Source organism: Pelodiscus sinensis, chromosome 7 (genome assembly GCF_049634645.1).
Source record: "Pelodiscus sinensis isolate JC-2024 chromosome 7, ASM4963464v1, whole genome shotgun sequence".
NCBI classification, from domain to species: domain Eukaryota; kingdom Metazoa; phylum Chordata; order Testudines; family Trionychidae; genus Pelodiscus; species Pelodiscus sinensis.
The window spans coordinates 46,794,619-46,814,678 of record NC_134717.1 but is presented as its reverse complement, the minus strand read 5'-3'; the positions used below and the strand labels follow the sequence as shown (position 1 = coordinate 46,814,678).

Below are 20,060 nucleotides of genomic sequence, written 5' to 3'. Positions count from 1 at the left end.
CGTTGAATGGAGCCCTATCAATCATATTTATGATGCCATTATACACCAGGCAGCCTTTCTTGGCTCACCAGTTAGAACACAACTTTAGACTAACTATGTATGTATTTGGGAGACTGCAATGAATTTGAAGCATGCATTCAAAATCTTGTATAATTAATAAGCTTTTAATTATTTTGGCCTAATTTCATAGCTACACAAAAAGGCTAATCTTATTTCAACTGGTTTCACAATTATTTGCCTATAGATACCGCAAGAAAAACAGATGGCTGATTAATTCTTTCTCTGGTGTTTACGCATGCTGATATATAATTGGAATTGCACATTTAATTCCTTCTAAAAAGCGATTATTGTTTATTGCCACATAATTCTCCTGACTACTCATGTTTTACCTTCCAATAGGCGAGGAAGAAGCAGTACCCGCTAAAAAGACAAAGACAATTGTTTCGACTGCTCAGATTTCGCAAACAAGACAAGCCAGAATTGAAAAGGTCTGTGTTTTTTAAAAGCTAATAATGTTAAAAGCTTTAAATGTTGATTCTTAGCATTGGAGTGTCTCACCATTGTTATTTCTTTCATTATAGAAAATAGAAACCCACTTTGATGCTAGATCACTTACAACTGTTGAAATGTCCATAGACAGTACCACAGGGCAACAGCTCCCACACAAAGCACCTCCACGAATGCCTCCTAGACCTACATCAAAATCGCCAACTCCACCAATCAGTGCGGCGAAAGTACAAATGGCACGACAGCAATCACCATCTCCCATTAGACAGTCACCATCACCTGTAAGACATGTTAGAGCACCAACACCATCACCAGTCAGGTAAATCATGTTAACTATCAAGGAACGATTGAAGTTTGAGTCATTTCTACCAGTGAAATGAAAAAAAATGAAGAATGGTGCTGCCGCAAACTGAAAGCACAACATGGAATGGAAGAATATGGGCTTGTTCTGAGTCTTGGTTTTGCACAATTGTCAAAGCTTCAGGAGGAGGATTTTGGCAGTCGTCTGCAAATGTTCCATCCTCTCAGATAGGTTTAAGAAATCTTTCAAGAAAATGTATAGTTTCAGATTCTGCACTGTGTTCAACCACACAGCTAGAGTAATGCCCTATTTTGCTGCAGCCATACGTGATTAAGTTTGATCAGAATCTGGCCTTTGGTAATTACTGTATGGGAACAGAGAAAAGACCAAAGGCATTTGGCGAGTTTCATGTAAAATGGAAAGGTCAAGAGAAAAATCACTGTGAATATCTGTGGAGACAGTATATTGTGGACATGTTGGTAATGATTCCAGAATGAAGTCTGTGGAAGGAAGCAAAATGAGCATGGTTATGGGGAAATGAGGGTTTAGCTCTGCCATGTATAGAGGGCCTCAGGAAGGAAAGGGAGTGATTTGAAATGCACAGGCCACAGCTGTTGGATGGCACAGCCCAATTTAATTGCACTGAGGCACTGATGAAGAGATATTAGACTTTTCTGACTCTGTTGCCTCAACTCACCCCTGCACCAAGAACTGGATCGGAGAAGCAAAATATCTCTGAGCTGAATGAGGCCCCATTTAAACCTTTATGCCAGCTCTGCTTTGTGGTGAAGTTCAACACAGTAAGAACAGCTATTGTATGTGCAAGAAGTAGCAATGGATTTGTGGTATAATTTCCAGGAATAGTTAATACATGAGCACCTGTGTAAATGCAAAGCTATAGCAATGGCGCCATCTAGAGGGCATAATGAACTAAAAATACACTTTAGGAAGAAGACCTGTGTAAAATATATTGGCTCAAAAATAACATTTCTATTTGTATTAAATGTGAACATAAACATAAAAAGTATAGTGCTACAATGGTTCCTAAAGTGTCAGTATTGAAACTTTTGCATGGTACAATAGAGTCCCAATTATTGGACCTAAATGGGACCGGCAGGTGGTCGGATTACCGAAAATGTCGGATGATAGGGACTCTACTGTAGCTGGAGCCGCTTGTTCCCCATCCCTGCCTGGCCCTGGCCCCTTCCTTCCCTGCAGCTCCCGGGGCGCGGGCTGGGAGAATGGCCCTGCTCACTGCCCCGTCGCTCTCCTGGAGCCGCTGATGCCGGCACCGCTTCATCCCCGGGAGCTGCAGGCATCAGCGGCTCCAGGAAAGCAATAGGGCAGCAAGTGGGGCCAGTCTCCCAGCCTGTGCTTTATCCGACCCTGCAGCTCTCGGGGACGAAGTGGTGCCGGCAGAAGAGGCATCAGCGGCTCCAGGAGAACGACCAGTCAGCGAGCGCGGCCATTCTCCCGGCCCCCGCCCTGGAGCCACTGATGCCTCTCTTGTTGGTGCCACTTTGTCCCCAGGAGCTGCAGGGTGGGATAAAGTGGAATGTCAGATTACTGAAGGTCGGATAATCCAGACTCTACTGTACTAGAAATGTAATATAGGGGAACTCATTGTGGGCCAGAGATGTATTTAGTAGTGTTGTTATAGCAAATGGGAAAGTATTTTATAACCACATATTAATGCTCACAATTTTTTTAATTCCAGTCTTTCAAAAGCTTGGTTTATCCCTGTAACAGCAGATAACAATTCATGCTTCTGTGATAGGTAAAAGAAAATGTTGCAATAGAGATAGATCCCAATCTTGAAATGGACTGATCAAAGGCAGACTTCATGATTTTTCACTGATTTCAGTGGGGCCTTTAGCAGATGAATGTTTTGTAGTAAGAAGTGGACCTGAAACATAAGGCCTTGCATTAGAGAGCTGGTATGAGGCCTGGGCTAAAGCAGTCGTCAGTGCTGACATAAAGCAAAGTTAGGCTGTGAGCTAGGCAGGGTCTGCTCACAGAATCTGAGAAGAACAGGGCTAATATTGCAAAAACACACATTCCTAAGAAGCACGAGGCATTGACGATGTGCACAAACACATTACAAAAGGGTAGTACCAGAACCCTTCAAAGCCCACAAATTCCGCAAAATATAACAGGAATATACTAACTCTTCTTTAAGATAAGGTTGGGATGACAGTATGAAGGATACAGATGTTTTGATCGAACCAACATGTACAAAGTAAGGGGTGGCACCTACATACATCAGAGAGGCAATATGAAACTTGTCTGTATCAATGTATAAGAAGATATCTCAGAAGGAGTGTCCTTAGCTGGCATAGGGGATAATGGAAAGTCCTTCCTTTAATTGAGCTAGTGCATTGCAACAGACATGTATTAAGGCACCTGAAACCATTGAGCAAGGACATTAGGGCCCTGCTTAATTCACAATAAACCTTACCTAATGCCTTTCCCTAGGTCTGTGTATTTATTGGGCAGCTGTGTCAGAACTTGCTGTACAGGCTATCCGGCCAGCATGCAGTAGAACATGCAGAAAGAAACACACTCAGCCATATACCTGACAACATTTAATCACAAGGCTCATTGCAGCATTGGGGCCACATTTAGTACATAATGCTCCAATTGTATAGTCCGTTCCCAAAACTCCCATTACCCGAATAAGTCTATATAGTCTTTGATCCAATGTAAACTAACCATTTCTGGCACTTTTAAATTAAATGTATATTCCTGAGTGAAATACATTGTGGTGTTCTCTCTTAAGTCTTCATTGAAAAGCCAATTACGTTATTAAAAATCCATAAATACATTAAGAATCTGAAAAACTTATAGAAGCAGGAAACTTCCTCATGTCCATCCCTTTTTGCAGTGTCAAGCACATTGATGGTTTCCAGTAAATAAGTAATAAAACAATGAGCTCTCCCTCCTATTTACAATTTACATTATGTTAGTGTCCAAAATATCAGAGAGGATTAGGGTCCCACTATATTGAGAACTGTATAAACACAGGAAGACTGTTCTGAGGAGCATAATTTCAAATGAGAGAACAAGTGAATGTAAAAAACAATGTAAAGGAAGAAAGAGAATGGGAATATGGTCAACAGATCATATATTCTAACAATTTACACAATTTGAAGGTAACAAATCAACAAATATACTTTACTATTCTAAACAAATAAATCCTTTGTTCCCGGCTGCCATTCAGCCTATCACCATTGATTGGTAGATTTCTTGTAGTCCTGGAGTCTATAATTAGAATTTAGTCAACAAATTTCAAAATTCTCTTACTGGGGAGAGGGAGAAGAAAAGGAGCATGTGGTTATTTTATTACCAGTAATGTTATGTTTGTTCATTAGGTCAGTATCTCCTGCTGGAAGATTCTCCACTTCACCTATTAGGCCTGTGAAATCTCCATTACTGACCCGTAAAGCACAGGCGACAGTTGCAACTGCTGCTGACGTTCTTCCTCCTTGGAAGCAAGAAAGTTTTGTCTCTGCATCAGAAGCACGGATGCAGGAAACTAGAGTAACTACAAGTGCTACCCAGATAAGGACGGAAGAAAGATGGGAAGGGAGATATGGTGTTCAAGACCAGGTGACCATTAGTGGTGCGGCTGCTGGTGTCGCTGTTGCTGGTGTAGCTGCTGGTGCTAAAGAGGTAAAGAGTCTTTGAATTTGGAAAGGACATTGCTTAGGTTCTTTGTAATGAGACATTGTTGCTGAAGAGAGCTGCTAAATGTAATTTGAAAGACTGTGGGGAGTTTCCCTGTAAATATTTAAATAGACTTTTGAGATCAATATTCTGTGCATGTATTTGTCATATGCTTATTCTGTGTATGCAGCTTATAAAACAATATCTTCTGATGTGACTAATTTTGGTCCTACAGGACATTGATAAAACAGCAGCTGTTGCTACTGTACTTGCTGCAGTTGACCTGGCTAGAGTGAGAGAACCAGTTCCAAGCCCTGTAGAGCAGGTTGCTAAAAGGACAGCAATGACTGCGGTACACATTCAACCTGGTCAGGAGCAGGTAGAAGTGAAGCACAGCTGTTATATAATTTCCTCTTACTCCCTCATCCTACATGCAAATAAAGCATGTATTTTCACAGTGCAAAATTAACAAGATACTAAGTGCTTCACATAGCATGCATTATTGGTGCAGAAGCATCTGGACTGTAAGGGACTGCTAGTGGTCATTTCATCCATCACCTTACATCATGACCAAGTTGACTTAAACATTCTTACACCATTCCTGGGGAATGGGTGTCATGTCTTGTGTTTAATAACTCCAGTGCAAGTGATCCCATAATATCCCTTGGCAACTTACTCCATTACCTAATATTGTTCTAATACTGACAAAATAAATCCTAATATTTAACTTGAATTTTTCCAGCTGAGCTTAAAATAACTATTCCCCAGCATTTTCCCCTTAATTTATACTACTTTTTTTATATATTTCATCTCTGCTATGTGTTTAGATGTATTTTAAGGTTTTTTTTTCCCCTCCTATAAAAATCAGATAAGAAAGCAAGCTATGATAGTAGTTGCTACTGATAAATCCAAAGAACAGGAAATAATATCAAGAACTAGAGAAGGAATTGCTACCAAACAAGAAGTACACATCACTCGTGAAAAGGTGAATACAGTTGTTACAGGTGTAATATTGCTGGTTAAACCCTACTTTAAAGACAAACTATAAATGCATTTTTCTTTCTTTTTTTGTTGTAACTTATTAACTAAAAAGCCCAGCAATACAAATTGTGTTACCATATAACTCTTCTCCCCTAGTTTTCATTACTAATATCACTCACTCACATTAGTTTTCAATACGAGTATTCTCATAATTTTCTCTTGATGACTGATCTTTTTGTATAAAATATTTAAATATTATTGTGGCTGGTACTCTGTGAATATTATAGATTAAAGAGATTTTTAAAAAATGACTTTAAGGAAAAATGCCATTTTCCTACCATCTGTTGTATAGCTATAGAATACATCAAATGTGTATTCTTGAATTCTCCATTATTCATGTTTTTAAGCTGTTCCTGAGCTTATTTCATGTATGTGACATTTTCCTGTTAACAAACAACGGATAAGAGATATTAAAAAGCAACTTATCCTGCACTGAAAGCAATGTGAAACAAAATATTGTGACTGAATTTCAGATAACTTTAAGCATGTGTTTTGTTTTACTTTTAATTTTCAGATACATTTATTTTAACTTAAGCCCTGTTTCTGCAACAAGCGTGCATATGCTTAACCTTACTCCATATTCAAATGAGCAAAGTTAACCAAATGCACAAGAATTTGCAGGATCAGGGCCTATTGGTATTTCTTCATTCTATTTATGGATGACTCCCAGGAGTCTCATATGAAGATACATTAACTTCTGCCTCCCTCCCTTAGAAATGGTATATTTCTGCATTCCATCACCCTTTCAGTTTCTCCAGGCCAGACTACTCCTAAAGAAAGTAGGTGGGATCAGTCAAGTGCTGAGGTCAGGCTTCAAACTGAGAGGATAAAAAGGAATCTAGTGTTGAGGGTGGGTAATTCTCGATCTGAACAAGGGTTGAGTCTAGTATTGAGGATGGAATCTAGAATGAAATAACAAGGTTCAAGGTGAAAAACAGTCTGGACGGGGGAGCTTTACAGAACTGAGGGATAGAAATAAATAAAAAAACCATTAGATAGGGAGGAGCATGTTCTGTATTTTCATCTAAGCCTCCTAGATAGTTAAATTTACTAAAAATATGCATTCAAATTCATGGTTATTCTCCTGTTGATTATAATGCAGATAAGTTTCTTCCCATCCCAGTTTTTTACTTACTGCTCTTAAGTAGAAAAATGACGGTCTCTGTAGTAAGATATATTTTTTTCTCATTGTATATTTCATGAAAGTTCAGTTGTTGATGCCAATATTTAAAATCATATAAAACATTGGATTTTTCCTAAGAGTTGTCCTCATATATCAATAATATTCACTTGTATGCAGGATAGTTAACCCAGGGTGCAAACAGAATGACTCACAATCCCTTCCTTCTACAAGAACCTACAGCAAAATGCAATCTTCTTTCCCTCTACTAATTCAGCCTCTTCTCCAATGTTGTATAAATGTCATGTAATTTGCATTTGAAATCATACGTAATTAAAACTCTTTTTATTGTAAAAATCAGATAAGAAAGGAACCAGAGAAAACACCTATACCCAAGGTAATAATTGCTGTTGACAAAACCAAAGAACAAGAAAAAATATCAAGAGCTAGAGAAGAAATTTCTACAAAAGGAGAGCAAATTCACATCACTCATGAAAAGGTGAATAAAGCTGTTACAGATATAACTTTATAATACTGAAATAACAATCAATTTCATTAACATTTTTATGTACAGGCAATCCCCGGGTTACGTACAAGATAGGGACTGTAGGTTTGTTCTTAAGTTGAATCTGTATGTAAGTCGGAACTGGCGTCCAGATTCAGACACTGCTGAAACTGACCGCCAGTTCTGACTTACATACAGATTCAACTTAAGAACCCCAAGCGTCCCCAAGTCAGCTGCTGCTGAAACTGATCAGCGGCTGATTCCAGGAAGCCCGGGGCAGAGCAACTCTGCCTCGGGCTTCCTGTAGTCAGCGCTGGTCAGTTTCAGCAGCGGCTGACTTGGGGACGCCTGGGGCAGAGCAGCTGGGGTGCTGCTGGGTTGCTCCAGTAGCGCCGCTCCTCGGCGCTACTCGAGCAACCCAGCAGCACCCCAGCTGCTCTGCCCCAGGCGTCCTGATTCAGCCGCTGCTGAAACTGACCAGCAGCGGCTGAATCAGGACGCCTGGGGCAGAGCAGCTGGGGTGCTGCCGGGTTGATCCAGTAGTGCCCAGAGCGGCGCTGCGGGACCAACCGGCAGCGCCCCAGCTACTCTGCCCCAGGGTCCACAACAAAAGCCTGGTCTGCTGGGGGGGGGCACACTAGCTGCGCCCCCCCCCCCCCCCAAGCAGACCAGGGACACGGGGAGCAAAGCCGCAGCGGGGTGCTCTGGCAAAGCCTCAGAGGCACGGGACCCCGCCGCCACTGCGGCTTTGCTCCCGGTGTCCCTGGTCTGCTGGAGACGGTCCCCAGCAGACCAGGGGCACCGGGAGCAGCTTTTCTCGCCCCGGAGGTCGAGGTGGCGGGACTGCTGCCTGCGAGCTCCGGGGCGAGAAAGCCCCGTTCGTAAGTGCGGATCCAACATAAGTCGGATCCGCGTAAGTCGGGGACTGCCTGTATTTTCCTTTGCTTTTTATGAGCTGAAGGCTCCAACAGTAGAAATTTTGTTTTATAATGTACTCGTAACTGTTCCATAAAGAGGCCCAGTACTGCAGTTCCAATCAAAACTTCCACTGACTTCAAAGGAGTTCTCACTAGTCTGGAACTGCAAGACTGAGCTCTTAATGTCATCAGTAATTTAAGTACAGTATTGTGGTTGTCATTACTAATATGCCCTTAATTCTCAATTGATAATTACTGACTTGTATGAAGGTGGGTTTTAAGAGAACCTTTTTATTTGGTTAGACATCAGAATAGAACAATACTCGTTTATACAAAGGATTTGAGCCAATGAAGTTTTCTGGAAGTTGTGCCTGACCGCAAACTGTCTGATCAGTGTCGCAGCTAATGCCAGATGATTTCGGAACCCTTACTCACATTGAATAACTCTTATTTAACTGAGTAGCCCCACTGGCTAATAAGAGTAGATGATAAGTCAGAGTAATGTCCATTTCTACGCACATGTTAAAATAAGTTTTGTGTTATGAGAACACAGTGATGATCACTTACATGTAACTAATAGGGGGCGAATTCCTCCCTGATTCTCTCTCTCACAAAGTAACCCTATTGAATTTAATTGGGTTGCAGTTTGTGTAAAATGGGTCAGAAACTGGCATATGCAAAATAGTTATTCCATTCTATAAGTGGCATTTCATCTTCTTTCCTTTCCATTATCTCTGGAGTGGTGGCCCACCCACTAAACCTCCAGGCCCACTCAAATCTGAATAAGGGTGCTGCCACAGTGCCCCAAAGCATCACTCAGACACCTGAAATCCAGGACAGAGCTATGCTGCAGCTATTGCCTGAGTCCATGTAGAAGTCGAGCTTGGCAGATGAAGCACTGTGTCTGGGGGCACCAAAGCTAGGGAGAGGGCATGGCATCAGGGGAGTAGCTGAGCTAGCAGAGTCTGTCATTATCCATCTACTTGAAAGCTGGAGTCCACCCAAATTTCTACTCCTACCTATGCCACTGCCTTTTCTACATTACAGGCAGTCCCCGAGTTACGCGGATCCGACTTATGTCGGATCCGCAGTTACGAACGGGGGCGTTCCTCTCCCTGGTCTCCAGCAGACCAGGGAGAGGAAGCAAAGCGGCGGAACACGTGGGCAGCGGACAGGGCTGTCCGCTGCCCACGCGCTCCGAGGCTTGGCTCTGCTTTGCCCCCCCCCGTCCCCCTGGTCTGCAGACCAGGGGGAGGGGGGGGGGCAAAGCAGAGCCAAGCCGCGGAGCGCGAGATCAGCTGACAGCCCGGACGCGTCTGGGGTGTCAGCTGGCCGGGCGCTCCGCGGCTTGGCTCTGCTTTGCCCCCCCCGTCCCCCCCCCCGTCCCCCTGGTCTGCAGACCAGGGGGAGGGGGGGGAGGCAAGGCAGAGCCAAGCCGCTGAGCGCCCGGCCAGCTCAAAGCCCAGACGCGTCCGGGCTGTCAGCTGATCGCACGCTCCGCGGCTTGGCTCTGCTTTGCCCCCCCCCCCCATCCTCCTGGTCTGCAGAGGGGGGGGGGCAAAGCAGAGCAAAGCCGCGGAGCACACGGGCAGCGGACAGCCCAGACGCGTCTGGGCTGTCCGCTGCCCGCTGCCCGCGTGTTCCGCGGCTTTGCTCCCCGTCCCTCTGGTCTGCAGACCCGGGGGACGGGGAACAAAGCAGAGCAAAGCCACGGAGCCCGAGGGCAGCAGGACAGCCACGGCGCGTCTGGGCTGTCCCGCTGCCCCCGTGCTCCATGGCTTTGCTCCGGACACCTGTGGTATGGCAGCTGGGGCGCTGCCAGTTGGTCCCGTAGCGCCGCTGTGGGCGCTACTGGACCAACCGGGCAGCACCCCAGCTGTTCTGCCCCAGGCGTCCTGATTCAACCACTGCTGGTCAGATTCAGCAGCGGCTGAATCAGGACGCCTGGGACAGAGCAGCTTGGGTGCTGCTGGCTTGGTCCAGTAGCGCCGAGGAGCGGCGGTGCTACTGGACCAACCCAGCAGCACCCCAGCTGCTCTGCCCCAGGCGTCCCCAAGTCAGCCGCTGCTGAAACTGACCAGTGGCTGACTACAGGAAGCCCCTGCCCTGGGCTTCCTGGAATCAGCTGCTGATCAGTTTCAGCAGCAGCTGACTTGGGGATGCCTGGGGTTCTTAAGTTGAATCTGTATGTAAGTCAGAACTGGCGTCCAGATTCAGCCGCTGTTGAAACTGATCAGTTTCAGCAGCGGCTGAATCTGGATGCCAGTTCCGACTTACATACAGATTCAACTTAAGAACAAACCTACAGTCCCTATCTTGTACATAACCCGGGGACTGCCTGTACGTTACATCAACCTGTCCCACTTTCCTGAAAAAATCATGTAATTTAGTTTGAAACCATATATAATTGAAACTTTTTTTTATCATTAACACCAGATAAGAAAGGAAGCTGTGAAACCTTCTGTGCCTAAAGTAGTTATTACCACTGAAAAACCTAAAGAACAAGTCATAATATCAAGAACCAGAGAAGAAATTGCTACCAAACAAGAACGGGTACAAGTAACTGATGAAAAGGTGAAAGGAACGGTAATAAACGTGATATTCAGTCTCCTGTGATATCCCCTTTGCACACTAATACTTCCCCTACAAATACTAACTACAGGCAGTCCCCGACTTACGCGGATCCGACTTACGTCGGATCCGCACTTACGAACGGAGCTTTCTCGCCCCGGAAGTCGGGGCGAGAAAGCCCCGTTCGTAAGCTGCTCCGGTGCCCCTGGTCTGCTGGAGACCGTCTCCAGCAGACCAGGGGCACCGGGCGGGTTCCCGCGCTTCTGAGGCTTTGCCAGAGCAAAGCCTCAGAAGCGCGGGAACCGCTGCTGCTGCCCCTTGAGACCCGGTGCCTGTGGTCTGCTGGGGACGGTCCCCAGCAGACCACAGGCACCCGGACTGAAGCCGCAGCCGCGGGGGGTCCCGCGCCTCTGAGGCTTTGCCAGAGCAAAGCCTCAGAGGCGCGGGGAACCGCCGCTGCTGCCGCTCCAGTCTGGGTGCCTGTGGTCTGCTGGGGACGGTCCCCAGCAGACCACAGGCACCCTGACTGAAGCCGCAGCCGCGGGGGGGTCCCGCGCCTCTGAGGCTTTGCCAGAGCAAAGCCTCATAGGCGCGGGGAACCGCCGCTGCTGCCGCTTTGACTGAAGCGGCAGCAGCGGCGGTTCCCCGCGCCTCTGAGGCTTTGCTCTGGCAAAGCCTCAGAGGCGCGGGACCCCCCCGCGGCTGCGGCTTCAGTCAGGGTGCCTGTGGTCTGCTGGGGACCGTCCCCAGCAGACCACAGGCACCCAGACTGAAGCCGCAGCCGTGGCGGGGTCCCTGCCTCTGAGGCTTTGCCAGAGCAAAGCCTCAGAGGCGCGGCACCCCGCTGCCGCTGCGGCTCTGCTCCCCGTGACCCTGGTCTGCTGGGGGGGGGCACAGCTAGTGTGCTCCCCCCCCCCAGCAGACCAGGCTTTTGTTTTGGACTCTGTGACAGAGCAGCTTGGGTGCTGCCGATTGGTCCTGCAGCGCCCGTGGGCACTACTGGACCAACCCGGCAGCACCCCAGCTGCTCTGCCCCAGGTCCTGATTCAGCCGCTGCTGGTCAGTTTCAGCAGCGGCTGAATCAGGACGTCTGGGGCAGAGCAGATGGGGTGCTGCTGGGTTGGTCCAGTAGCACCCCAGCTGCTCTGCCCCAGGCGTCCCCAAGTCAGCTTCTGCTGAAACTGACCAGCGCTGACTACAGGAAGCCCGAGGCAGAGTTGCTCTGCCCCGGGCTTCCTGGAATCAGCTGCTGATCAGTTTCAGCAGCAGCTGACTTGGGGACGCCTGGGGTTCTTAAGTTGATTCTCTATGTAAGTCAGAACTGGCGGTCAGTTTCAGCAGTGTCTGAATCTGGACGCCAGTTCCGACTTACATACAGATTCAACTTAAGAACAAACCTACCGTCCCTATCTTGTACGTAACCCGGGGACTGCCTGTATATATTTCCAGGGTTTTTTTCTAAACCTTACTTCAACTAGAAACTTATGTCAACTATTAATTAGAATCTAGTTTTTCCTGGGTTGTCCTTCACTCCTAATTGTTTGCTTTAATAAGACCTCCATAACTCTCTTTCCATAACTCTGTCTGATTTCTTTGCAGTAAAGAGCATTTTAACTTTTGTAAACAATGTATTTTATTTAAATAGGCTTTAGGATCTAACAATACTCATTCAACATCTAATACAAAGTCACTTGGAGGCTGCAGTGTACAAGGATTTAAAACCTTAACCCTTTCCCACATTTCAGTTCTTTTTTAAATAAGACCAGATGTAATCTAAACTTTTTTTTGTTTTTACCATAATAATCAGATAAGAAAGGAAGCTGAAAAAACGACTATAATTCCGGCAGTAATTGCCACTGATAAATTCAAAGAACCAGTCACAATACCAAGAGCTAGAGAAGGAATTACTACCAAACAAGAACAAATTCATCTAGCTCGTGATCAGGTGAATACAGCTGTTGTAGATGTGAAATACACTGTTCCAACTTACTTTCTCTGCAAGCCTCCTTATGCTGTACCATCAGTTAAGAGCTACTTGTGTACTCTAGAATCCACTCAATTGCATTTCCCTTAATGTGTCTGCTTGACTGGAATGAGTTGACAAGGAAAAGAGTCAGTTTAATGAATCTCAGTAATCCTAGAAAATTAGCTAATGGCCCATCCATTTATGAAAAATATCACTTTAAACAGCATCACCTGTGGTTGTCTCAGAAAACCTGGTCTCAGCAGATAACTTTGAACTGGTGTTTGCTTATATACATTTCTCTTTCTGGTTTCCTTTAGTGTATGTAGGCTATTTGCCTTTTGATTTTATGGTTAATGGACCAATTGATCTCACTTTATCAGGATTTGTATTATTTTTGTTCTCACTATAATGCATATATTTAAAACAATTCATTTCTGCCCAATCTATTCTTATAAGCCTCAGATAACAGGGACCATTGTTTGTGTCTGTTTCCACTGGTACCTATGCCAGTTAAGAGGATTTCTAATGTAGTAAGGCTGAGTCCTGTCATCAGTGAAAGAGTAGCATGATTACGAACTATAAAATATGGCCAACTTTTTTCTTTGTGTAATTAATTAATTGAAAACATCACTGGTATGTTTACAAAATGTTTTCATTTTCAATGAAAAAAGTAAAATCAGAATAAATACTAGCATTTAATAATATAGTCATTAGTGTGCAAAGCCCACCTATCAATAGTAAAAAAAAAGTTTCACAGATAACCTCTGCCTGACCTAGCTTAGAGATATTACTTCACATGGTGAACTATTTTTAAAGTTGTATGTTAACTGTGTGAATGAAGACAATTTATTATTTAAAAGTGTTAATTTTTTCACATGCTGTTTTACTATAAACCATATCTAGGTTAATTATAATACTGAAAGAACAGCAGCAGTCTCTACTCAAATATCTGCTACTGACCAAGCCAGAGCTTGATGATGGAGAAGTAACACTCACATAAATTATGAAACCAGTGGATTAGGAAGTCATAAACCAGTGGTCCCCAACCTTTTGAGGTTGTCGGGCGCCAGGGGGCGTGGCCGTTTGCCCGCCGGGCACCAGGGGGCGGGGACACTAGCGCGCCCGGGGGGGGGGCCCCCCTTGCCGCATGCCCGGAGGCGGGCCCCCCCCAGCTGCGTGCCCGGGGGCGGCCCCCCCCAGCTGCGCGCCCGGGGGCAGGGCCCCCCCATAGCCGCGCGACCGGGGGCAGGGCCCCCTCCAAGGGCCGCGCGCCCGGGGCCAGCGCTCCCCCCCCTCCCGCCGAGTGCCGCGCGCCCGGGGCCGGCACTCCCCCCCCCCCCCCCCCCCGCCGAATGCCGCGCGCCCGGGGCCAGCGCTCCCCCCCCCCCCCCCCGAATGCCGCGCGCCCGGGGCCGGCACTCCCCCCCCCCCCCCGCCGAATGCCGCGCGCCCGGGGCCGGCACTCCCCCCCTCCCGCCAAGTGCCGCGCGCCCGGCGCTCCCCCCCCCCCCGCCGAGTGCCGCGCGCTCGGGGCCGGCACTCCCCCCATCCCGCCAAGAGCCGCGCGCCCGGCGCTCCCCCTCTCCCACCGAGTGCCGCGCGCCCGGCGCTCCCCCCCCCCGCCGAATGCCGCGCGCTCGGGGCCGGCACTCCCCCCATCCCGCCAAGAGCCGCGCGCCCGGCGCTCCCCTCCGCCGAGTGCCGCGCGCCCGGCGCTCCCCCCGCCAAGCGCACTCCCCCCGCAAGCGCCCGTGCGCTATGTGCCCGGGGCCAGGCCAGCCCCGAGCACCTGGTGGGCGCATTGAAATGCCCCCGCGGGCGCCATGGCGCCCGCGGGCACCGTGTTGGGGACCACGGTCATAAACAAATTCATCCTGTCACAAAAAACACCCTTTTCCTTTTACCAAAACACGCTATCAGTGATCCTTACCTAGTAGGAACTTTGTAAATTACACGAGTGCAAATTTTCCTTGGTTTGAAGTTACAGAAGTATAATTCCTACAGCTCATTGTGTGTGAATGGACAATGCAGTGTTTGCACATCAAACACCATATTCATATTTTGACTATTTCTCTTACCAATGTATGATGTAGAATTATGTACAGCTATCAGAAACTGTAGCTTTTTAAATACTTGTCTATTTGCATACATGTTGTATATACCATACACATATTCACAAATGTGCCAACAAAGTGATACATTGTATATATAGATATATGCATGTGCACAGTGTGTATCTATAGCTCTTCAATATAAATATATATTTACAGCTAGTGATTGTAAAATGTATATGTAGATAAATAGTCTTGCATCTTTTCCATAGTATGTAAAATATGGACATTTTCTGTCTCTGTAACATGTAAGTGCTATGTATGAATTCTGTAAATGTTCTCTTTAGATTGGACCTTACAAAAAAGCTGAAGCTGTAGCTACAGTTGTTGCTGCAGTTGATCAGGCACGCGTCAGAGAGCCCTGGGAGGTAGAGTATGCTGAAGAAGGCTATGCCGAGCAGACAGCTTTGGGATATGAATATAAAGAGCGTACAACTGCAGGTCACATTGTTGAGGTGCCAGCAGAACATCATGTTGTCACCAAACCAGTGCACGTGCCTTCTGAAACAAAAGTTTCCACCGCTGAAAAAATGGGAATGCATATATCAACACAGGTTAGATTTGATTTGCATTGCACTCCTTCTCTGGATGTCTTTTTTTTAACTGAAATTGTTTATTTTGCAGTTTGGTGATTATCAGAACATACTCACCAAACATTTTATTGATGAATATAGATTAAAAGAACAGAAGAAGCCAGAACCGAAAAAGCAGTCCTTGTGGAACACACACGTCCCCGGACTGCAAGTCCTCATTTTACAGTTTCAAAAATTACTGTTCCGAAACCAGATCATACTTACGAGGTAAGGAGTGGAGAAAGGGTATGTTAGGCAAACACAAGCTCAGTTAAAATAACTCATACGCTTTTTTTCCATATTCATGTTCCTCCTTCCCCCTTCCCTTACAGTGCTGTGCTACTCCCAAGTGCGGAAGAGGTTGCGCTATCCTTCTGATTTTGTATTGCCCTGTTCCCTAGTAAAAAATAAAAAAGCATAAATAAATGTATGTCCTTTATTTGTGAAATCCTTCCAAAAAGTGATTTTTTTTAAACCGCGACCCTTTCATATATTCAGAATGTATCTAGAACATGTGGTATTTAATTTATGTCTGGCACACACCTTCACCCTCTTTAAAGAATAATAAAAAATCCTTATTCATGCTCATTTTTGCATTAAAGCAATAATGCTTCGATAGCAGTGGGTTTTTTTCTTTCCAGTTGTTTTACTGCATACTAAACCAGTTTAGGAATTAACATACTCTATATCCCTAATCCAAACTATGTTTATGGTCCCATAAAGAACCATGTGCTTTTGTATTAATTTCAATATTAGGGACACAATCCAACTTAGTTATGTGCAAAGGTTGCACTTTGATATCTCTTTGGGCATTTTAATTGTTTCCTGGCATATAATTAGTTCTGTAATGCCTTAGGGTGTGTCTAGACTACAGGGGTTTTTCAAAAAAAGTGGCCTTTTTTCGAAAAAACTTCCCCTGCGTTTAGACTGCTGCCGCGTTCTTTCAAAAGTAAAAATTAAAAGAATGTGGCAGGTTTTTTTTGACCACGGAAAACTTCATTTTATGAGGCAGAATGCCTTTTTTCGAAAGTAATGGAAACTGTGCTTTTTCGAAAGAGAGCATCCAGACTGTCTGGGTGCTCTCTTTCGAAAAAGCAGCTTGCTTTTTTGAAAGTACTGGTTGTAGTCCAGATGCTCTTTTTCAAAAGAGGCTTTTTTGAAAGTATCTTTCAAAAAAGCCTCTTTCGAAAGAGGCTTGCAGTCTAGACATAGCCTTAGTGAAAATCTAAGTTCAGCAATAGAAAACAATAGATCATTTCCATTTAAGAGCTATGTTGCTATTTAAAGGACAAAATGCTAGCACAATATAATAGAGTCTATCACATGCTAAGCCACTTTAAGTCTGCATAACATAAATATATATACTATGTTATTTTACATATTTTACAGCATAGTGGTATTGAAAATGTTTTATGTAGCTTATCTAGTGTTAATAAATATGAGAATAAGGAATTAACAGATTCATATGTAATCTATCATACTTGCTTGCTTGGGAAATACATAGTGCATCTTTTGAAAGAAAGAGTAATACAACTCTAACTTTATTTTTCTTGGGTTGGTTAGGTTTCAATAGCAGGCTCTGCTATGGCTACTCTAGAAAAAGAGTTATCAGCAACTTCTGTTCAAAAGATCACCAGATCTGTGAAATCACCTCAAGTAAAGCCACATGAAACCAGAATGATGACAGAGAAAGTTGTCTCGCCACAATTTCCCTTTGGAGAGGCAGCTGATGCCTATAAGAGTCGTTATGATGTTGAGACCAAAAGAGACATAAGTGTGAGCATTACCGGTGGTGTGGTACGGGAGGAGCATATTGAATTAATGCAAGAAGGTGAAACCAAGGTTTGTCATTAAGTGAATTCCAATCAACTTGACTGACTTGCATCTTAAAAACAATATAGTTACCCTGTGTGTTCACAGTTTCCCTCGTTGCAAGTTTTGCCTTTTAAAATATCCCTGTTGAGCTTTGTCTATCTTAGGCTGTACTTTTTTTTTTTTTTTTTTTGCATGAGTATTTCTAAGATCCTTACATCACTTTGTCACAGCAAGCAACTGTCACTCTCTGCAAAGAAACATTTTCCTACATTAGTTCTGGCATGTCTGCTGTTTATTTCCTTAGCTTTATGGGAGGTTTAGTAACTCTGCTTTACATGTCCTAGGTGACAGAAACGGCTAGAGTTCCTGAGCCAGCAGAAGTCCCTGCTGCCCCGCCAACCTTAGTCTCAGTAAGTAGTGGAAATGTAGATATATGGTTACATTGTCTTCCTTCTCCTTACTTTTAAGATGTGTTGTTTCACCCTCATTTTGTCATGTATTTAATATGTTCAGTTGCTTTCTGGAGCTCTGACACCATTCCGTGTCTGTAGTGGGTTACCAGTCTCTGTTGCCATGTGACCTATCAGAATAATCGTTGCTGAAACGGAATAAGTGAATTCTCACAAATATCTGCCAAAAGATCAAGTTTCCTCTAGACTTTCCCTATGAAGAGTAACATATTCAGATAGCTCAACTCCAGCTTCAAAAGCTGTCATTTGAAAATGTCTTTTCTCTCTGATTTGTTTGAGGCACTGCATATCAGTACCTGGTTTTGATACAGAAGCTGAATTTTGAGTTTCAGGGCAATTTTAATTGTACAGTTGAAATGATTTGTTTATGAGTGAAGAGCCATATTCATTATATGACTGCTTTTGTGTGATACAGGGTCTGAAAAACATGACTGTTATAGAAGGAGAATCTGTCACTTTGGAGTGTTACATCTCTGGCCATCCAGCCCCGACTGTGTCATGGTACAGAGAAGACTATCAGATTGAGAGTTCAATAGACTTCCAGATTACCTTCAAAGCAGGAGTTGCTCGCCTTGTGATTCGTGAAGCCTTTGCAGAAGACAGTGGAAGATTTACTTGCACAGCTTCCAATTCAGCTGGAACTATAAGCACTTCATGCTACTTGCATGTGCAAGGCAAGTAGATTTGTCATAAGAAGAATACAAACACTTTACCCAATTGAAATGAAGAATACAAACACTTTACCAAGTTAAAACTTACCTCTATCTGGCTATTTCTGCACTATAGGGTTTTTTCGGAAAAACACATGTTTTTCCGAAAAAACTTCACTTATGTCCACGCTGCAATCGTATTCTTTTGAAAAAAAACCAAAAGAACAGAGAGGTTTTTCCTGCATTGTCAACCCTCTTTCTACAACAGTGTTTCTTAAACTTTTTAAGACCGAGGAACACCAAACAATATTTTTTTTATGAGGAAGACAAAGGATTTTTTTGTTGAACCAAAAAAAAAAAAAAAAAAAAAAAGGTTGGGGGCGAAAAGGGTTGGGGGAGGCCATTTTGAATTCTGTTGTTCTCCATGGCACACCTCCGACTGCCTCGCAGCACACTGGTTTGCCGTGGAACACAGTTTAAGAAACGCTTTTCTACAAGGAAGAAGCCTTTTTCTAAAAGAGCTCTTTCGGAAAAAGGCGTGTGTGGATGGCGAAGAGGGAGTTCTTTCAAAAGAAGAGAAAAGAGGAAAAAGTACAGATGCTCTGGTGGCCATTCCATCCATAGCAATCACAGCGTACAGGCAAGATAGTTTCCATTCAGTGTGGACGCTATCTTTCAAAAATGCAGATCGCCTTTTCCATGTGCTTTGGCAGTGTGAAAGCTCTCTTTCGTAAGTAATTTTTTCAGAAGATCTCTTCTGGAAAAGCTTGTTCCGAAAGAATCCTGCAGTCTAGATGTAGCCTCCAAGAACTAATAGTTCTAACAGTTATGGAAGCAGAGGGTGGGTCTTGTTTTGCCCACCCCAGACTACAGAGCTGGTAAACCTGCCAGCAATTCCTACTTAGTCTCTTCACCTAATAAAAGAATTTGTATTGACTGGGGCAAAAAAATCAAGGGCAACCTTTTAGAATTATACAGTATATGCAGCATCCCATTCCTGTTTTCACTTGAAGATATGTGGGGCTGCCACCCTTCACATTAGTTCCACATCTCCCCACTATTCTGGGGTCCCCTACTGTCAACCATCAGTAACAAATATTTCAGCTCATAGTGTCAAGACTACCATTCACTAGTAAGTGACCTAAAAATGCAAACATACATAGAAGGAATAAATAGCAAAGACCACCCGTCTCCCCCATGAGCATGCTCATTGATCATCACAAGTATCTGAGATGGGGAGGAAGAGTTTGCTTTGTTACTGAGCTATATTCAAGACAATCCAAAATCCACACTCTAAGAAACATTATGGCACTCCCAAGATCCCATGCACCAATAGGGCAAATGGCCATATAGGTCATATCAGATTGGCAAATACCACAGGAACAACAGAAGCACGGACCAATAATATATGAGAGAGAAATATTAAGGATGAAGGGTACTAAATAGCTCGGGAATGTGGATTGTGACTATTACAGCCATGTTGGGTAGTTGGGAGGGTCCCCAAGACACCTGGATGCCAGTCACCCAAGTCACCTGGATGCCAGTTATGAGCAAGCAGGTATTCCTGATTCACTGTCCCTGTGCAAGTACCTGGCCCTTAAAGCCAGGCAGCAAAAGTACCTTTTCTCCTACCTGCTTTGTCCACTTTTAAAATGTTTTGGCATCAACATTATATTTTCCTTACAGTGTCTGAGGAGATTGAAAGCCGAGAAACAGTTTCTGCAAAGGCTGTCACAGAAGAGAAACGGTAATGTTACTTTTCCACACAGACTGCTCATACTGTGAATTTTAGTTACTTCCATTTTATGTATTCCTGCTTCCCTTCAGCATCAGCTCATATGCTTTCTT

General features: G+C 44.6%; 1 protein-coding gene across 1 annotated transcript in view; it reads left to right on the top strand.

The window, feature by feature from the left end:
• TTN (titin) overlaps positions 1-20,060 on the top strand; it is a 326,433-nt gene that overhangs the window by 9,580 nt on the left and 296,793 nt on the right. The window contains exons 5-18 of the mRNA XM_075934411.1: positions 400-488; positions 582-826; positions 4,180-4,480; positions 4,710-4,853; positions 5,343-5,459; positions 6,997-7,134; positions 10,494-10,631; positions 12,436-12,573; positions 14,993-15,259; positions 15,380-15,505; positions 16,841-17,119; positions 17,437-17,502; positions 17,978-18,236; positions 19,899-19,959. Coding sequence (XP_075790526.1) covers positions 400-488; positions 582-826; positions 4,180-4,480; positions 4,710-4,853; positions 5,343-5,459; positions 6,997-7,134; positions 10,494-10,631; positions 12,436-12,573; positions 14,993-15,259; positions 15,380-15,505; positions 16,841-17,119; positions 17,437-17,502; positions 17,978-18,236; positions 19,899-19,959 — 2,368 coding nt within the window. The remainder of the gene's footprint in view (positions 1-399; positions 489-581; positions 827-4,179; positions 4,481-4,709; positions 4,854-5,342; positions 5,460-6,996; positions 7,135-10,493; positions 10,632-12,435; positions 12,574-14,992; positions 15,260-15,379; positions 15,506-16,840; positions 17,120-17,436; positions 17,503-17,977; positions 18,237-19,898; positions 19,960-20,060) is intronic.